At 45.6% G+C, this 19,719-nt stretch overlaps 1 protein-coding gene across 2 annotated transcripts in view; it reads left to right on the forward strand.

The window, feature by feature from the left end:
• Positions 1–19,719, forward strand: part of cpne2 (copine II) — a 202,152-nt gene that overhangs the window by 87,847 nt on the left and 94,586 nt on the right. For both annotated transcript variants that reach the window (XM_067997780.1, XM_067997781.1), the window contains one exon: positions 18,647–18,780. In XM_067997780.1, coding sequence (XP_067853881.1) covers positions 18,647–18,780 — 134 coding nt within the window. The remainder of the gene's footprint in view (positions 1–18,646; positions 18,781–19,719) is intronic.

Below are 19,719 nucleotides of genomic sequence, written 5' to 3' on the forward strand. Positions count from 1 at the left end.
TTGACATTTTTCTTTTTGCTTGCAGTGTTCGTCTCTTCCAGGAATAAATGCAAGGTCAATGCGCCACCACATCACAACTGGTAGCAAAGTTAGGTTGTTCCTTTTTTTCTCTCCCTACTCCTAAGTGTAGTAGTGCTTGTATCAAAAATAAGCATTGTCACCTTCAAAGTAATTACCTACATCGAGCATTATACTACTTGAATGCAGAAGGACTCTCCGAGCTTCTTAATTTTCTACCCACTATTGCTTTTCTAGCCCACCATGCTTAAAGAGGCTGTGTTGTCTTTTTCTTAAATACAAACTTTCAATTCCCCCGAGAAATGAATGTTGTATTGAGCCATAAAGACCAGGAAGATCCCAGGTTTGATCTCTGTGCTGAGTTGGTTGATCACAGTTAAGCTGGCAGTAGAAGCACTAAAATTGGTCACAGCATCCCTGGGCTAAGAAAGGTTAAAAATTCAGCCTAGGTTCCTGCTCCTGATCACCATCTTGTGACCTCTTTTGAAAAATGCATGCAGACAACTGGTGGAGACAGGATTGGCTCATGCTGACGACCTTCACTCGACCTCTCAGAGGCCCCAGTTTGTCCAAGTCCACTAATGGAGGAGAGACAGCCAAAATAAACTATGAAGCCAAAATTTACTGGTGTTGTAGAGGTTTGGACTGTGATTATTGGGTAACCCAAGTTCCCCTCCAAGTCGCACACCATCCTGACTTGGACTCATATCGCCATTTTTTCATCATCGCTGGGTCAAAATCCTGGAACTCCCTACCTAACAGCGCTGTTGGAGAACCTTCACCACATGGTCTACAGTGGTTCTTAATGAGTGAGAAGAGCTGAGATAATCTGCTCTTTCTGATCATTAAATTGTATGGAGCCTCCTGTGGTTTTGTTAAAACTTTTTTTTTGGGTGGGTTGTACCAGCTGCTTTTGTACGACAGCTGGTGCCCCTGCTTTACCAGTGTGAGAGCACCTCCTCCCAGTCACTTCGCCATCTGTGCACTGATATACATTTACCCATTTTGTGTCTGCGCCGAAGATATCAGAGCACTGAGAGCAAAAATATACCTCAAAGGCCTAACAGTTGGTGTAATACAAGATTCAGATTCCTTGTAAGCGTTATCAGTTTGAGGTGGTTTATGCTACACAAAGAGATACAAACTGGGGCTCCTCAAGACAGGCTTGAGGTGGTACCTGCAGTCAAAAACAAGTGTCCCTAATTTTTGTCCTGTCCGTTCTATCTGATGGTTGTGGTTGTCAGAGGCATTAATCACAGCCCCAGGACATTGCTGCAGGAGTTCCTCAGGGAAACATTCTTGGTCCAACCATCTTCGACTGTTTCATCAATGACTTTCTCTCCGTATAAGGTCAGGAGTGGGGCTGTTCGCTGACAATTACACAGTGCTCATTCACAATTCTTCCGATAATGAAGCAGCCCATGCCAGCCTACAGGCAGGGCCTGAATAACACCCAGGCTTAGGCTGGCAAGTGGCAGGTGACATTTGTATCACATAAGTTCCAGGTAATGGCCATCTCGAACAAGAGAATACCCAGCCATCTCACCCTGGCTTTCAGCAACACCACCATCATCAAGTCCCACACCACCAACGTCCTGCCAGTCACCATTAACCAGGACAGAGGCTGAGTACTCCATGACGAGTGGCTCATTTCCTAATCCGTCAAAGCTTCACCACGTACAAGGCTCAAATCAGGGGTATAATGGAATACTCATCACTCCATGCGCCTGGATAAGTGCAGCTGTTGGTGTACTGAGATAGACACAGGTAAAATGTAACCTACTGTCCTGCAATCAGCAGGAGTCTCGCCTTTATTATGGTGGAAAGTCTTCGCTTCCTGGGGTTCTTTTTTTGCTTTGTGCCCTGCGATAGTGGCAGCAGGTGAAGGCAAATAGCAACCCTGAGATTAACAAGGAGAGGAAAGAAAAGGAAGAGAAAGATAGAGAATCGATTGGTCTGGATCAAGTTGGATTTGCTGCACACTGGAGGATAGCAGCCCCAGACATTCAGGCCTGCACTGAGGATATAAATGGAGACAGAGTGGTGTGGGTGGCATTCCTTTGTTCACGCTGCCACTGATCAAGGAATTCAGCTCCAAATTCTGTCTCTGTGCAACCATTGATCTGACGTTTCAAAGCATAAAGTGCGGGAAACGGAAGATTCTGAGGCCCTCATAAATGTGCAAGTGCTTCCCTTCATAAATGTGGGGAAGATTTGGCAACTGAAATGAACATTCTTCCATTTCCAAGATCGGAATGACTGGCACACGGTGGCCCATTGTTCAGGGAGTTGACTCGCCCTCCTCCAGTTCCGTTGCGTTGCCAATGCCTGCCGTCGGGAAGAACTGATCAGGAGGCTAAGGTAGCTCTCCACAACGGGCAGGGAAGAGCTGAGGGAGCATCGTCAACGGATCACTGCCTTTTCCCAGCTAAAGAGCAGCATGAGTCGGAGGCCTGGCAGCAAGTAGACCTTCTGCTCGAACATAGGAGACACATTGCCCGAAGAGCCCAGCATAAAAAGAAAGAGGGAAGAGCGGAGGGATTTCACACAGGAGTAATGTGTTGAATTGAAGGGATCAAACAGAGGATATCCCAGTGATGTGGAACTTCAGTTATGTGAGAAGACTGTAAAAGCTGGAATTGTTCTCCTTAGAGCAGAGAAGGTTAAGCGGAGATTTAATAGACGTGTTCAAAATTATATGGGGATCTGATAGATTAAATAAAGAGGAACTGTTTCCACTGGCAGGAGGGTTGGTAACCAGAGGACTCAGATTTAAGGTAATTGGCAAAAGAACCAGAGGGGAAATGAGAATTTTTTTTTACACAGCGAGTTGTTATGATCTGGAATGCACTGCCTGAAAGGGTGGTGGAAGCAGATTCAATAGTAACTTTCAAAAGGGAATTGGATAAATACTTGAAGTGGAAAAATTTGCAGGGCTGCGGAGAATGGGACTAATTGGATAGCTCTTTCAAAGAGCCAGCATAGGCACGATGGGCCGAATGGCCTCCTTCTGTGCTGTATAATTCCATGATATTGTGCCTGGTATTGGCTCAGATATGTCAGTGTGGGAACTTGGGCAGATCAGGGAAGGGATCTCTGTGCGCTTGGCCTTAAAGCTAGCGGCCTGCACTCAGACCCTAACTGCCGTTCAGGGCAGCACGCTGTGATTATAGTATGCACGTTCAGCTTTTGAACAGCATTTCCAACCTGCTGCGCAGTCATCGAAGGGTGAAGGTTACTGATAATTAAATGGTATTAACTAGAACAGGGCACCATGCCTAGGAAGACTGTATTATCATTCCTCCCCTCACTCTCTTGCTCTCGCTCTCTCTATCTATATTTAAAGTCAATTTAAACAGCTTTTAATTATAAGGTGAATTTTAACACTCTCTCCATTTTTGAGTGAAGTGTCCACTACTGGCAAAAGATAATTAGTTTATTGAGTGGCACGTTTGTGTGAACGTGTAGTGCCTTATATACATTCATACAGCAGCATTCAGTGTTCGGTGGTTAACAGGTTGCTCTGATGAATGGGAGGGATTTGCCAGATGAATACCCCAGTTTAGCAGCAGGTGTAACAAAAGAAATTAAGAGAGCTACTAAGACAATTGCACAAAGATTTTGGGATGGTGGGGGGGAGGGAGACATCGGGGTGAGGCGGCAGGGGGGAGGACAAACTGCAGCAGGTAAAATTTGTGTTCCCGACTGTTTGAGGAACTGATAAACCTTCCAACACAATCACTCCGGTCTATTAAGAAAGTTGTTTTTCTTTTGAATTAAAACCACTAAAATGTTGAAAGCTGCTCCGTGCATTAAAAATCCATTATTATCCAGTTTAATAAGGAATTGGGATTACAGCTGGGGCAATACTTGGGCAAGACCTGAGGCACAAAATTAAGTGTTGAAACTCAATGGGGTGGAAGTTAGTCTGGGTCCGTTTTTGGGCCTGGATTTGACGCTGAACGAGTCTGAACAGAGAGGCCTGAGGCTGGCCTGAAATTGGGCCTCGGGCCTCGGGCCTCATCTACACAAGCTGCCAATTTTTAATTTTTTTTCAAAAAATATACTTTATTCATAAAATTTGGAGCAAAAACATACAATACAGCTGTCATATCACATTCCAAACGTACACAATACAGATTATACAATTTGCAGGTTACATCAAGTACAGGTCAATGAACACATTATAGTTCATGACACTCTGGGGTGTCTCATTACATTATACTCAATACAGATTATTGATTACAGGTACATTGCAGATTCATTACAGGTACATTACAGCAATTTGAAATTTTACATTCTGCCTTATTGCAGCCCCTCAGTATACAAAAATAGACCGTGTCCACAGGGACACGATGTACAAATCATTGGAGAAAGGGGGGAAAGGCGTGCCCAATGTGGCCCTCATCCTGATGGCCACTTTCGTGTGCGGCTGCATCAAGCTTTGCGTGGACCCTTGGTACGAAAACACAAAATGTCACTACGTGCTGAGGTTCTACCTGTCCCCGGTGTTGCGAAGGATGGGCCTGGCCACGCTGCCACGGAACACTCCATCCAGTTGGACCGTTCCGCCCCACCTGTCCCTCGTCGAAAAGCTTATGCAAAAAAACACTTTCGACCACAAGGCGATCAGCAAGTGGTCCGCACGTAATGTCCTCGAGACCCTGTGGGAAAAGGAGACGATGGATCCTGTCGGTTGGTTCCCCGAGCAGACTGTCAATGTCATTTGGCAGAACGCCTCATCGCCAGAACTTTCAAACAAGCACCAAGACCATAGCTTGGCTGGTGGTGAGAAGGGCCCTTCCTGTCAGATCCTTCATGCACTCCCGCAGTCTCAGTGCCACCGCACACGGGAAGGATCTAAATGGTTGCCTTTCCCCACAGAGCCTTTGCGGCGGCCGCACCTAGCTTCAGTGCGTCCCTGAGCACGTAGTCCTGGACCTTGGAATGTGCCAGTCTGCAACACTCGGTCAAGGACAGCTCCGTGCACTGGAAGACCAGCAGGTTTCGGGCAGACCAAAGGGCGTCTTTCACCGAGTTAATGGTCTTCCAGCAGCAGTTGATGCCTGTCTCGGTGTGCGTCCCCGGGAACAGCCCGTAGAGCACAGACTCCTGTGTTACGGAACTGCTCGGGACAAACCTGGACAGATACCACTGCATCTCTCTCCAGACCTTCTTTGCAAAGGCACATTCCAGAAGGAGATGGGTGACGGTTTTGTCTGCACCGCAGCCTCCTCGGGGACAGCGCGCGGTGGCGCTGAGACTCCAGGAGTACATGAAGGATCTGACGGGAAGGGCCCTTCTCACCACCAGCCAAGCTATGGTCTTGGTGCTTGTTTGAAAGTTCTGGCGATGAGGCGTTCTGCCAAATGACATTGACAGTCTGCTCGGGGAACCAACTGACGGGATCCATCGTCTCCTTTTCCCACAGGGTCTCGAGGACATTACGTGCGGACCACTTGCTGATCGCCTTGTGGTCGAAAGTGTTTTTTTGCATAAACTTTTCGACGAGGGATAGGTGGGGCAGAACGATCCAACTGGACGGAGTGTTCCGTGACAGCGTGGCCAGGCCCATCCTTTGCAACACTGGGGACAGGTAGAACCTCAGCACGTAGTGACATTTTGTGTTTTCGTACCAAGGGTCCACGCAAAGCTTGATGCAGCCGCACACGAAAGTGGCCATCAGGATGAGGGCCACATTGGGCACGCCTTTCCCCCCTTTCTCCAATGATTTGTACATCGTGTCCCTGTGGACACAGTCTATTTTTGATCTCCAGATAAAGCGGAAGATGGCTCGGGTGACTGTCACGGCGCAGGAGCGAGGTATGGGCCAGACCTGTGCCAAGTACAGCAACACCGAGAGCACCTCGCACCTGATAACCAGGTTCTTGCCCACAATCAAGAGGGATCGTCGATCCCACAGTCCCAGTTTCTGCCTCACCTTGGAAATATGCTCCTTCCAGTTCTTGGTGCATGCCCCTGCCCCCCTGAACCAGATCCCTAGCACCTTCAGGTAATCCGACCTGACGGTGAAGGGGACAAAGGATCGGTCGGTCCAGTTCCCAAAGAACATGGCCTTGCTCTTGGCGATTTACCCTGGCCCCTGAGGCCAGTTCGAACTGGTCGCTGATGCTCATCAATCTGCGGACCGACAGCTGATCCGAGCAAAAAACGGCGACGTCGTCCATGTACAGGGAGGCCTTGACCTGAGTGCCTCTGCTGCCTGGGATCGTCACCCCTCCTATGCCCACATCCCTCCTGATGGACTCGGCAAAGGGTTCGATGCAGCACACGAACAAGACGGAGGAGAGAGGACAGCCCTGCCTGACTCCAGATTTGATCGGGAAGCTTTCTGATTCCCACCCGTTGATTGAAACGGCGCTACTGATGTTTGTGTAGAGCAGTTGGATCCAGTTGCGGATTCCCTCCCTGCCAATGCCTGTCACATCTCTACAGGCAGCTCTACCAATGAGAAAAATTAATTTGGGGCCACCTGCCTCACCAGCAGTGGTCCTCAGGTAAGTTCTAGTGGGGGCGGGGCGGGAGTTGGAGCAGGCAAGAAGGTGCTGTCCATCCCCTGCTCCTCCTGGTTTCACAGAAAGGTGTTTCTTTAAAAAAAATTAAATCAGCTCTTACCTTTTGATGGGGGCCGCTGAAGAATCTTGAGTGGAGCAGGCCCGTCGTCTGCCCCACTTATCGATAACTAATTTTGTAAAGAGGTACTTCAACAGGCATTAGGCCCCTCATTAACGTAGTCAAGGGACCTAACGCTTGTTTTAAATGGGCCCCACGAATTTAGCAGTGGGACCAATGGCTCTGCAGATTGGGCAAAGGCCGTCCCACTGCTAAAATGGGCACAATGCATTCCAATTTCTAGCCCAATACATTCTGAGGCTCGGTCCTTGAATGGAGCCAGTTTAGTGCTTTGATTCTAATTTGATTTGTAACTGAATGATGTTTGTGGCCAATTTCAGCATGGGTTATTGCAAGTCTCAGAACTAGCTGAGACTTGCAATAACCCATGAAAATTCATTTATCCAGGGGACAGGCAGATGGAACAAAATATTTTATTCATTCGTTCTGTGGACGTGCTGTTGAATAGTGGCCCTGTATAGGACCTGAAAATCATGGGGATCCCACTTTCCCAGCGCTAACACCCATAATAAAAGAATGTCGCACCTGTTGCAGGGAGTTACCCCTGATTACTCCTGAGTGTCAAAGACTTATCTGCAAGTTCTGTGGACACAAATGAGTTATGAAGACTGGAGCTCATGACACTTGGTCAAAATGGCTCTTACAAGAACAGGACTATTCTCTGCATCCTGGCTGCTGACCCCACTGAGAAAACCCTTCACAGCAGAGAAGAACCATGGCCTGGATACCTGCGCGCCTTGGCCTGGACGCCTCAACATCTGTTTGATATTGACAGGTTAAGTGAGTGGGCAAAAATTTGGCAGATGGAATATAATGTGGGAAAATGTGAAGTCATCCACTTTGGGAGGAAAAATAAAAAAGCAAAATATTATTTGAATGGAGAAATACTATAAAATGCTGCGGTACAGAGGGATCTGGGTGTCCTCGTACATGAAACACAAAAAGTCAACATACAGGTGCAGCAGGTAATCTGGAAGGCAAACGGAATATTGGCCTTTATTTCCAGGGGGATGGAGTATAAAAGCAGGGAAGTCATGCTACAACTGTACAGAGTGCTGATGAGACCACACCTGGAGTACTGCATACAGTTCTGGTACCAGTATTTAAGGAAGGACATACTTGCATTGGAGGCAGTTCAGAGAAGGTTCGCTAGGTTGATTCCGGGTATGGAAGGGTTGTCTTATGAGGAAAGATTGAACAGGTTGGGTCTATACTCATTAGAGTTTAGAAGAATGAGAGGAGACCTTATTGAAACATACAAGATTCTGAGGAGACTCGATAGGGTAGATGCTGAGAGGATGTTACCCCTCGTGGGGGAATCTAAAACTAGGGGGCATAGTCTCAGAAAAAAGGGTCGCCCATTTAAGGCAGAAATGAGGAGGAATTTCTTCTCCCAGAGGGTCGTGAATCTTTGGAATTCTTTACCCCAAAAAGCTGTGGAGGCTGAGTCATTGAATAGACACATTTTTGATCAGCAAGGGAGTTAAAGGGTATGGGGAAAGGGCGGGAAAGTGGAGTTGAGGTAAAAATCAGATCAGCCATGATCTCATTGAATGGCGGAGCAGGCTCGAGGGGCCGAATGGCCTACTCCTGCTCCTATCTCTGTCTTATTGTCTTATGGTCTTGATGTTCCTTGGCTATCACCTTCAAGAAACACGTGTCACACAGCTTAGGCTTAATGAAAGTGTGTGTGAATAGTTGTGGTTGTGCACAATGCTTCAAATGGTACATTTCAGTAGATATGGGAATTCCTTGTTTACGTTTAGGCCATATTTGTTGGGGCTCTCAAGAAATGTGTGCAAATGTGTGCACACTCACTTTAGCCTTGCTCCTAATCTCAGCATATTTCTTCCTCATTTGCAGCCAGGTACAAGAGAGATGGGTGACTCTTGTTGGCAACTTTCCTACATTTAGCGGGCCCTTGTGCATTTACTGGAGGGTGGCCTTCTGCCCCAAATAAGGCCGCCCTTCTTTGCTGCACCTCCTGCAGCAAAACCTCCAACCTCAAAAGAAGCAGTGCCTCCCGCCTGCCTCCACTTTACCCATTATGAACAATGAGGCAGTTTTTATGCCACGGTTGGCCTCTCCCTTCCTGTGGCAGGCTGCAGGCCTATTAAGAGCTGCTATGTGACTGGATTTTGAGATCCCAAGCCAAGCTTTCTCAACAAGCTTTTCCTGTGCCTGTAAGCCTTTTCAAAATAGGCAGCGGGCAAATCCCGTCTCTAGGGAATGGGGAGGTAGGGGTGCCCTCGTCATGGGCATGTAAGGTGCCAACTTTTTTTTGGGAACACAAACCCCAGGCTCTAATGTTTTTTGGTGGCCATTTAATTAGTGCAAGGTTAACACCAGAGATAGAGCAGTTTGGTCTTGGCCAATTCGATTGAAACAGCTTCAAAGCTGAAATGCTTCCCTTATCTCTATTATTTATATTTTGACTCCACTGGGCACTAAAAATATTCAGTCTGAGATGTAGGAGATCCATATCTCTGAATCAAAGCCAGTCTTGTTAACTAATGAGTCAATACAAGTAGCCCCAGCTGTCCTGCAGTAAGTTTTATTCTTTATTACAAAAACCACCACCTTATACTTAGGCCTCCATGTGTGTTTGTACAGAGGTTGTGTTTAGAACTTCTGTTATTTTAGTTTCACTGAATCCAGAGCGAGTTGAGCTTTGATTCTTTCATCCGAGACTCATTGCCTTGACAACGGATGTTTGCTGTATATTACCACAATAATACTTCAGGAATCATCTTGGCTTTTTTTATATTCATACGGGGTTACTTCTAATAAAAGCAATAATAAAGCCATTTCCACAACACAAAGGAACCTGAAAATTTGCATGTGCAGATTTCCTCTTTAGCAACAACAACAACAACTTGTATTTATATGGTGCCTTTAACATGGTAAAATGTCCCAAGGCGCTTCGCAGGAGCGTAATCAGACAAAAACTGACACCAAGCCAAAAAAACTAGATATTAGGACAGGTGACCAAAGACTTGATCAGAGAGATAGATTTTAAGGAGCATCTTAAAAGGAGGAGAGAGAGGCGGAAAGGTTTAGGGAGGGAATTCCAGAGCTCAGGGCCTAGATGGCTGAAGGCGCGGCCACCAATGGTGTGGTGAAGGAAGTGGGGAATGGGCAAGAGGCCAGAGGTGGAGGAATGCAGGTTTCTGGGTGGTTTGTAGGGCTGTATTGCTACTCAGGATTATTTTTAGAAAAATGAAGGGGGACGTTAGAAGAAATGTTTTCACTCAGAGGCTTAATACAGCAGGGAATGCTTTACCACAAGTGGCTATTGAGGCAGATTAGAATGTTACTTAAAGGGAAATTTGAAAAGTATTTTGAAAATGGAAGACTATAAAAGGAATGGGATTTGAATAGATTGCTCCAGTTGAGGACCTAACAGAGCACTGATGGGCCGAATGGCCTTCATCTGTGATGTAAATTCTATGATTCTACGTTACGACCATCGTCTAATCTTTCTCCTATCTGAGGTTCTCTTTCTCCCCTCCTCAGCATTACCACTCCAGCTGTTCTGTGACAGTCACAGCTGCAAGGGGCATAAGCAGGTTCCTGAGTCCAGATCCTACACAGACTGAGAACCAACTAATCTCTAATCCGATTAGTTCTCGGTTAAATTTGCTTGAAGTCCTAAATTTGAATTGCTTTTTCCGGGAAAGGCGAGATGTAGTGTAGATTTTACTGGAATGTTCTGCAATTTCACTGCTGGTTAGAAACTCGATATGAAGAAAGATGGAAATAATTCTAAGTTCTCCCCTTTGATTACTGCAGAAGCAGTTTTTATAATGTTCAAATAGTTTTTTTTTTAAAAGTCTCTTTTTAAAAGAAAACTTTTAATGTATTTTTCTTTGTTATTATTGGCCTCCAGATCCCTCTGCATTATATGGGTATGTCAGAAGGTCCCATCCCAGATGATGCTTCCCTTCCAATTTTCCCCTCCTTCCTCTCCCCTCCCCTGTCAAGGAAAAGTCACAGCCTCTATTCTACAAATCCACCTCTCCGATCGGGAGTGAGGATTGGATCAATGGGGACAATTTTAACCTAACTCACCTGGCGGGAAACGCATGGGATCAGGTGGATCGCTGGATTTAAACCCTGTCCGATATTGCTCTCCATTGATTTCAATCAGGCGGATTAGGTTAAAATTCCCCCCTCCCCCACCCATGTGTCTTCTATCGCCTGGCAGGAGCGTTTAGCAATTTGTGCCAGTACTGCTGTGCCACCTACAATGGTTCAATTCGAAGAGATCAGTTCAGCTGGCAAAGAAATGTTTTGAGCCTTAAGGAATCTAGACCTCCGCAATCCTTTTAGAAACTGATTTCAGTGAACTATGATTCATTGGAACTCATTGGAATTCATCTGAAGGTTTCTCTTCTGTAGGGTTTTAAAGTATTATCGGATCTCCTGTGGTGTTGTTTCACAATAAATTGGAGGATGCAGTGATTTATAAGGACCACATAACGCACAGTGTTGTATTCTGCTGCTGAGGTGGGCCTGTGTGTAAGTGGCATGGCTCTTTAAAACCATAAGATCTAATTGTTGTACAAACACATCCCGAGGTCAATTACAGGCTAATTGCTCTGAGAAAGATGCTGAGGTCAATTAGAAGGTCATTGTTTTTTCTTTAGAGTGGCGGCTGGTAAAATCCCAGCTGCTCCTCACGGTCAGCAGAAACCGCCAGCAAATTAATTTGATTGACGCTCTTTCTCTATTAACTGTGAAACAAGTACGTGATGCATGACCCTGACACGTGAATGTGACAAGACGCATTTCAAGATTTTTATACATACTAGCAGATCTCCCGTAGGCAGGGGTTGCACTGTGGCAAGAGGGAGGGGTGCACATCGCCAGTGAATTGAGAAAGAAGATTGTAAACGATCTCCCAGAGGCAGTAAAGTAAATGCATCTAGTTCCTGGGAAATAAATTAAATAGCCTTTTCCTTATCCACTGTAGGTTGATAAATAAATACTACAGTTATGAACAACTGTTGTTTAAGGTATTCACACAAGATGCAGTATCCATTCAGAATACATTTCAAAATATAACGAATGCACCTTGAAACCTGTTATACTTTAAAATGCTGGCACACTCTGGTAATGGCCAGTCTTGCTGTCAATCATAAAATTGACTAGAAAACATTATTATAGGTATGGCTAACACAGAAATAGTTGGAGTGAAAAACAAACCAAAGTAGCGTTCTTGAGGTAAGGTAAGGAGATTGACTGGGGACTGGGGGAGTGACAACCATTATGAGGAAGTCAAACGCATCTAAACTTCCAAAAGGTATTTAATAGTCCCTCACGAACAGCTATTAGTCAAACTCAAAGCTGTGGGAATTTAGGGTAAACTTGGGAATTGATGAGAAATTGCCTGTAAGGTAGAAAGCAATGAGTACTCATTAGAGGAGTTCTCTCATAGCAAATGGCAGTACTGAATGGGAGGGTCACAAGGCTTGATGTTGGAATCACTACTGTTTTTCATATTCATGAATGACCCGGACTCAGAAATTCAATAGAAAATGGTCAAATTTGCTGGACCGAACTGGGAGGGGCAGTGGAATCGAACGAATTGGCTCAGAAAATGCATAGTGAGTTGTACAAAGTAAGTTTTTGGCAGATCTACAGCAGAATAAAATTTTACACAGACAAGCATAAAGTACTGTGCGTAGGATGGAAAAATAAGCAACACGTGTACTCAGTGAATGGTGTCGAAATAGCTAAAGATGAAATGGAAAGAGACCCAGGTGTCGTCTTAGACTCAATGCAGAGCAACAATCAACAAAGGCAATAGAATGTTGAACCACACAGCCGAAACAGTTGAATATAAGTCCGAGGAAGTTATGACCAAATGGTACAGTGCACTGCTCAGACCACAGCTTGAGTATTGTGTCCATTTCTGGTCGCCAAGACACAAGGGAGACATTCAAGCACTGGAAGCAGTGCAGAGAAGAGCCAGGAGTTTAAGTTATGAGGAAAGACTGCAGAGACTTGCACTTTTCACCCTAAAAAGATCTTGCGATTTTGTGCGTTTGCCCTGAAACAGTAAATAAATCTTTAACAAACATAAATAGCATAATCAACCAACCACTTGTATATAGCTATTCAAATAATTTACCTCATAAATCCAAAAGTTCACATTTGATGATGTTTTGAGGCTTTTGTACTTCTGGACTTTTTGCTCTGGATTGCAAAGTATGGGTCTCGCAAACAAGAAATCCTGGCGTGCTCTGTGAATGTTTATTAGATTCTGAACAGAAGGAACCTTCACCCTTATTCTGGATCAGAATGAGATGGGGAGGGGCTGCCCATGATTGACATGGACAATAGCCCACCAGGAGGGACCAAGCCGTTTACAGAAAAAATACTCAGTAAAGCCCAACCCAACAGCTCAACCTTTAGCCAGGTACTCCAACTTGTGTTTGAAGCTCACGAAGTAGGAATAGGTCTCTCCTAAGAAACATTTTCCAGGAATTTACAATATGGCACAGGAAACTTTGAGTTAGAGTATGCATCTTTATTGAGAATTTTTTTTATCCATTTCTTGTATTCTGAAGGTTGCCTTTGCCAGTAAATTTTACTTTCTGGTTTGTTGTTTTATAAATGTGAAATTTGAGTTAATTAGAAAGTGTGGCACCTGAAGATTGATCAAGTGAACAGGAAATGCATCGTGCTGTTTTTTTTGTAATGTTACTAGCAAGTTGCCTGTGGTGTTGTCCACAGTAAGTCAGACATTATGCAATTTTATAAGGTCAGGAATACTGGCCTAGACATTTGCTAGTAACATTACATAAAAACTGCATATTTTTGATATTTATTAATGACTTGGACATGGGTATACAGGGCATAATTTCAAAGTTTGCAGATGACACGAAACTCGGAAATGTAGTAAACGGTGAGGAGGATGGTAACAGATGTCAGGAGGGTACAGACAGACTGGTGAAATGGGCAGACATATGACAGATGAAATTTAATGCATAGAAGTGTGAAGTGATTCATTTTGGTAGGAAGAATGAGGAAAGGCAATATAAACTAAATGGTACAATTTTAAAGGGGGTGCAGGAACAGAGAGGTGTGGCGGTGTACGTACACAAGTCTTTGGTGGTAGGACAAGTTGAGAAGGCTGTTAAAAAGGCATACGGGATCCTTTGCTTTATAAATAAAGGCATAGAGTAGAAAAGCAAGGAAGTTATGCTGAACCTTTATAAAACATTGGATAGGCCCCAGCTGGAGTATTGTGTCCCATTCTTGGCACCACACTGTAGGAAGGATCTCAAGGTCTTGGAGAGGGTGCAGAGTAGATTTACTAGAATGGTGCCAGGGATGAAAGACTTCAGTTGCGTGGAGAGATTAGAGAATCTGGGGTTGTTCTCCTTAGAGTGGAGAAGGTTAAGAGGAGATTTGATAGAGATGTTCAAAATCATGAAGAGTTTTGAAAGAGTAAACAAGGAGAAACTGTTTCCAGTGGCAGAAGGGTTAGTAACCAGAGGACACAGACTTAAGGTAATTGGCAAAAGAATCAGAGGCGACATGAGAAAAAATAATGTATGCAGTGAGTTGTTATGATCTGGATTGCACTGCCTGAATGGGTGGTGGAAGCAGATTCAATAGTAACTTTCAAAAGGAAACTGGTTATTACTTGAAGTGGAAACATTTGCAGGGCTATGGGAAAAGAGCAGGGGAGTGAGACTAATTGGGATAGCTCTTTCAAAGAGCTGGCACAAGCATGATGGGCTGAATGGCCTCCTTCTTCTGTGCTGTATCATTTCTATGTTTCCATGGCAGGCATTTCATGTGGTAGCTATGAACCGTACGTGCCAAAACTGATGAGCTAGAGGACCATGCGAAATTGGTTCTCTTGCCTCATCAGGATGCGACCAGCGTGTTGGCGATGGCAGTCGAGTCCCAAGAGGCAACACACTGGTCATGAAGAAGACAAAGATTGGCCGGCGGTGACTCGGGCATCAGACCTACCTTGAGTCCAGGGTTTTGGGGTACGCCCGATGACCGATAGCAGACCGAAGTTCTAATGTGGAGCATTCCTGCTTCTCGTGGCTCCACATTCAGGTACCTTTTACTTACCTTTTTGGTGGCATCCACCCATCCCTTTAAAGACCGTTGATTTGGCTGCTGTTTAACTGAGAACCAATATCGGAAAGGGACCTGAAACAGGCATTAGGCTCCTGCTTGTGTTTGACAGTGGGCCTGATGCCTGTTTCAGGCGGGGACCCTGAATGACTATTGGTGTCCTAACCAAAATGGCGTGCAGTGCATACCCAGCACGGAAAGAGCACATGCACATTACACGCCATATTGGATCCTTCACCACCTGAAAAATGGGTGCCGCGTGATCCAATTTCTAGGCCATTATAGTGTGAAGAAAAGTGTAGGTGTGTGTCCCTTTTAAGGTTACAAAGTCTAATTGTTGTTAAGTAAACACGGGTTTCATACAGGGGCTGTTCCTGATAATTAAAAACTAGGTGATGTTTTTTGAAGCATGACAGGCAGAAACTGTGCATCAGATGTACTATTTTTATATAAAGTAACTCTCCAGAATGTTAGAAAGTGCTGTTTTGTAAGGACAGAAACCTTATAGCATGTTGAACACAATGTGGTATTTTGCTGCTAAAATGTAGGTGTATGTGCCCCTTTAAGGCTAAGAAGTCTAATTGATAGGAAACATTGGATGAGTTCATACCCAGAACAATTAAGAGAAAGAAAGACTTGCATTTATATCGCACCTTTCATAACCTCAGGACATCCCAAAGCGCTTTACAGCCAATTAAGTACTTTTGAAGTGTAGTCATTGATGTAATATAGGAAATGCAGCAGCCAGTTTGCGCACAACAAGGTCCCACAAACAGCACTGAGATAATGACCAGATAATCTGTTTCAATGATGTTGCTTGAAGGATAAAAAATTGGCCAGGACTCCCCTGCTCTTCTTCAAAATAGTGCTGTGGGATCTTTTACATCCACCTGAGAGGGCAGATGGGGCCCTGGTTTAACGTCACATCCGAAAGAGGCTGGAGACGTTGCAGGGACTTCTGTGCTGAATAGCTGATCTTAGCCGGGGTTACTATGATTGGCCTCGGTGACCATGAACTAGAGAGACGTGGGGAGGAGGGGAGAATTCCTGTTCCTGATAATTATTCGTGGAAAGTGCTTGGATGTGGACATTCAATGAGAACAAGACCAGGCTCAACGAGTGAATAACCTGCTGATACTCAGTACTTAGACCCACAAATGTGAAGTAGGCATTTGAGAGAGGTAGAAGAGGTTGGCTGGTACCTAGTGGAATCACACCCCAGCACAAGGCAGAAAGGGCAGAATAACTTTATGATACGGTGTCAACCTGCATTATTTGAGGCCTAGGGTAGTGATTATTCTGTGTATGAAACAGGAAGACAGCTTGGTGACGTCTTCGCAGGCCGACATACTGAGGATCAGCAAATCCTTTTATGCCGGGCTGTATGACACAAAACCCACAGACAGCTCGGCCTTCCTGTCCTGTATCCTAGAGTTCCTAGAGGACAGTGAGTGGGAGAGGATGGATCAGCCACTGACCTTGGACGAGCTGACAAAGGCTGTCCGATTCTTCGAGAAGAGTAAAACTCCCGGAAGCAACGACTTACCGGTTGAGTTGTACTCGGCTCTGTGGGACTGGATAGCCCCAGACCTACTGGAAGTGTACAGGGGTATGCTACTGGCAGGCAGCATGTCAGAGTCCATGAGGAAAGGCATCATCACCCTCATCTACAAGCGGAGGGGGGAGAGGGAAGAAATCAGAAATTGGCGACCCATTTCCTTGCTAAATGTCAACTACGAGATTCTGTCTAAGGTCTTCGCCAACAGGACCAAGTCTGTTCTGGAGCTGGTGATCCACCTGGATCAGACCTGTACTGTACCCGGCAGGAAGATCTCTGATAGCCTCGCACTGCTCAGGGATATGATCATCTACATGCAGGACAGGGGGGTGAACACCTGCCTCATCAGCCTGGACCAGGAGAAGGCCTTCGACAGAATGTCCCACACGTACATGATGGACGTGCTCTCCAAAATGGGGTTTGGGGAGGGAATCCACGATTGGATCCAATTGCCCTACGTGGACATCCATAGCACAGTCCTAATCAACGGGTTAGAATCGGAGAGCTTTCCGACCAGGTCTAGAGTCAGGCAGGACTGTCCTCTCTCTTGCTCGTATGTTGTATCGAGCCATTTGCTGCATCCATCAAGAAGGACGCAGGTATCGGGGAGTTGGGGGGGTGGTGACGATCCCAGGCAGAGAAGGCTCTCAGGTTAAGGCCTCCCTGAACGTGGATGACATCACCGTCTTCTGCTCCGATCAGCAGTCGGTTCACACACTGATGGGTGCCTGAGACCCTTTCGAGCTGGCCTCGGGGGCCAAAGTGAACTGAATAAGAGCAAGGCCATGTTCTTTGGCAGGTGGGAGACCTGATCCTTTGTTCCCTTCACTGTCAGATCTAACTACCTGAAAGTGCTGGGGATCTGGTTCGGGGGGCCCCTGGCCTGCACAAAGAACTGGGAGGAGTGGATCGCCAGAAGCTTGGTATGTGGGTGTGGTGATCCCTCTCCATAACCAGCATGAACCTGGTGATAAAGTGTGATGTCCTCACGGTGTTGCTCTACATGGCCCATTCCCCACAACTCCACCGTCACAGTCACCCGAGCTATCTTCCACTTGTCTGGAGGTCCAAGGTAGAACGTGTCCACAGGGCCACCATGTACAAGACCCCAGACAAAGGGGGAAAGAGCACCCCCAATGCCACTCTGATCCTGAGGGCCACCTTTGTGTGTGGCTGCCTCAGGATATGTGTAGAACCCCAGTACACAAATACCAAGTGTCACTACATGCTGAGTTTCTACCTGATCAACACACTGAGAAGGCTGGGTCTGGCCACAAGGCCATCAGACAGTGGTTGACACGAAACGTTCTCAGAGTCCTGCAAGGAACGGAGAGGGTGGACTCGATCGGTTTCTTCCCTGACCAGACGGTCGATGCCATTTGGCAGAACGTCTCGTCATCTGAACTAACCAACATGCACCAGGATGCAGCCTGGATGGTGGTGAGAAAGGCCTTCCCAGTGCGGTCCTTCCAACACACACGGAAACTCAGCACCACTGCGAGCTGCCCTCGAGGCTGGCGGGGAGGTGACCGTTGTCTACCTCCTGATGGGCTGTCCCTTTGCACAGAGGGTGTGGAGAGAGATGCGTTGGTATCTGTCCCAGTTCATCCCAAACAGTTCAGTAACACAGGACGCTGTGCTCTACGGGCTGTTCCCTGGGACGCACACCGAGACAGATATCACCTGCAGCTGGAAGACCATCAACTCAGTGAAGGAGGCCCTATGGTCAGCCTGAAACCTGCTGGTCTTCCAGCTGAAGGAGCTGTCCATGACCGAGTATTGCCGACTGGCACACTCCAAGGTCCAGGAGTACGTACTGCGGGACACACGGAGGCGAGGGGCGACCTACGCAAAGGCTCTATGGGGAAAGGCCACCATGTAAGGCCCCCCCACCTTGTATTGTACACCATGAGTCATAAATACTATGTTTGAATTGTAATAATGAGATGGCTTTGTGTACGATCTGTAGTGTTTTGGTTTGAATTGTACTGGTTTGGAATTGTGATATTTACATTGAACTGTGTGTATCTTTAAATTCTATCAAATGAAGTATATTTTGAAATTTAAAAACAGATATCTGCCCAGACACACCTTTCTTAACCAGTACACGAGTGTATATATTTTGAGTTGATATGAGAGGTGTGGTGAGATTGAATGTCACCATGAGGAAATGCTTCCATTCTCCAGCATTTACCACCCTTGTAATTGATACAGGTCACCTCGGTGGAACCAATCGACTTGAAACATGCTCAATTGGACTTCACTTTTTCCTAATGATGATGTTTATATGATGTTGTGTTTTATACTCAGGTCGGGATTGACTTCACAGCATCCAATGGAAGCCCTCGCGATGCCAGCTCTCTGCATTACATCAACCCCGTGGAATCAAATGAGTACCTTGCTGCCATTTGGGCAGTGGGTCAGATCATCCAGGATTATGACTTGTGAGTTTACCATGTGTTTGCTATTAGCAGAAGAAGTTACTTGAAATGGCACGGAAAGTTGGAGAGTTTAAAACATACACTTAGTATCGGCACATAATCTGCAGTCGGTTCTAGAGAACTCATTCCTGCTGTAATAATAACTCCTATCAAGGCAGAGTACTGGAGCACTTCCCATTCACTCCCATATAGAGTCAAGCTTAACACTTGAGTATAAAAGCATAATTCAAGCATAAAGTGTCCTTCAATTATGTGGTTTGCAATACTTAATACATGGAATACAGTCAATCCACTCATAGTTTCGCCTAATGACTGATGTTCAACTCAAATTACTTCAGCAGAATTATGCACTTGAAAGTGTTTTCGATTGGGTGTTTTTTGGTTCAATTGAGTTGTTCAATGAATAATTCCATGGTTTCTGGTACAAGGGTCTTGCAAATTGCTATTCTGATCTGAAGTTTATAGATTAAAGCACAAAGGAGGTGAAATTCTTCCCGTCAATAATTTTGCTGAAAATGACAGTGAATTCCCTTTCTTGTATTCGCGTCAGCTTCTCAGTACAGTTATTGGCGGGAGTGATTTTACCCCCAGAGTTTATTAGCAAGCTATACATTTATCAGTTGAATGGTAGTGATTTCTACATTCACCGATGTGGAGAAAGCAGCTATTGCTCTTTGGACAAAAACAGTCACAGTTTACTTGTAGGGTTTCCAACTTGTAGGAACAACAGGAGTAGGCCATTCAGGCCCTTGAGCCTGTTCTGCATTTCAATTAGATCATGGGTGATCTGTATCTTAACTCCATTTACCCACCTTCGTTCCATAACCCTTAATACCCTTACCTGACAAAAACCTATCAATTGTGCAACCCTTCCTCTGTCTGCCCCAAGCAAAAGAAACCTGGGCTTCCTAAGTAGGGAAAGAACTGATGAACCAAAGCATG

Source organism: Heptranchias perlo, chromosome 16, assembly GCF_035084215.1.
Source record: "Heptranchias perlo isolate sHepPer1 chromosome 16, sHepPer1.hap1, whole genome shotgun sequence".
NCBI classification, from domain to species: Eukaryota; Metazoa; Chordata; class Chondrichthyes; order Hexanchiformes; family Hexanchidae; genus Heptranchias; species Heptranchias perlo.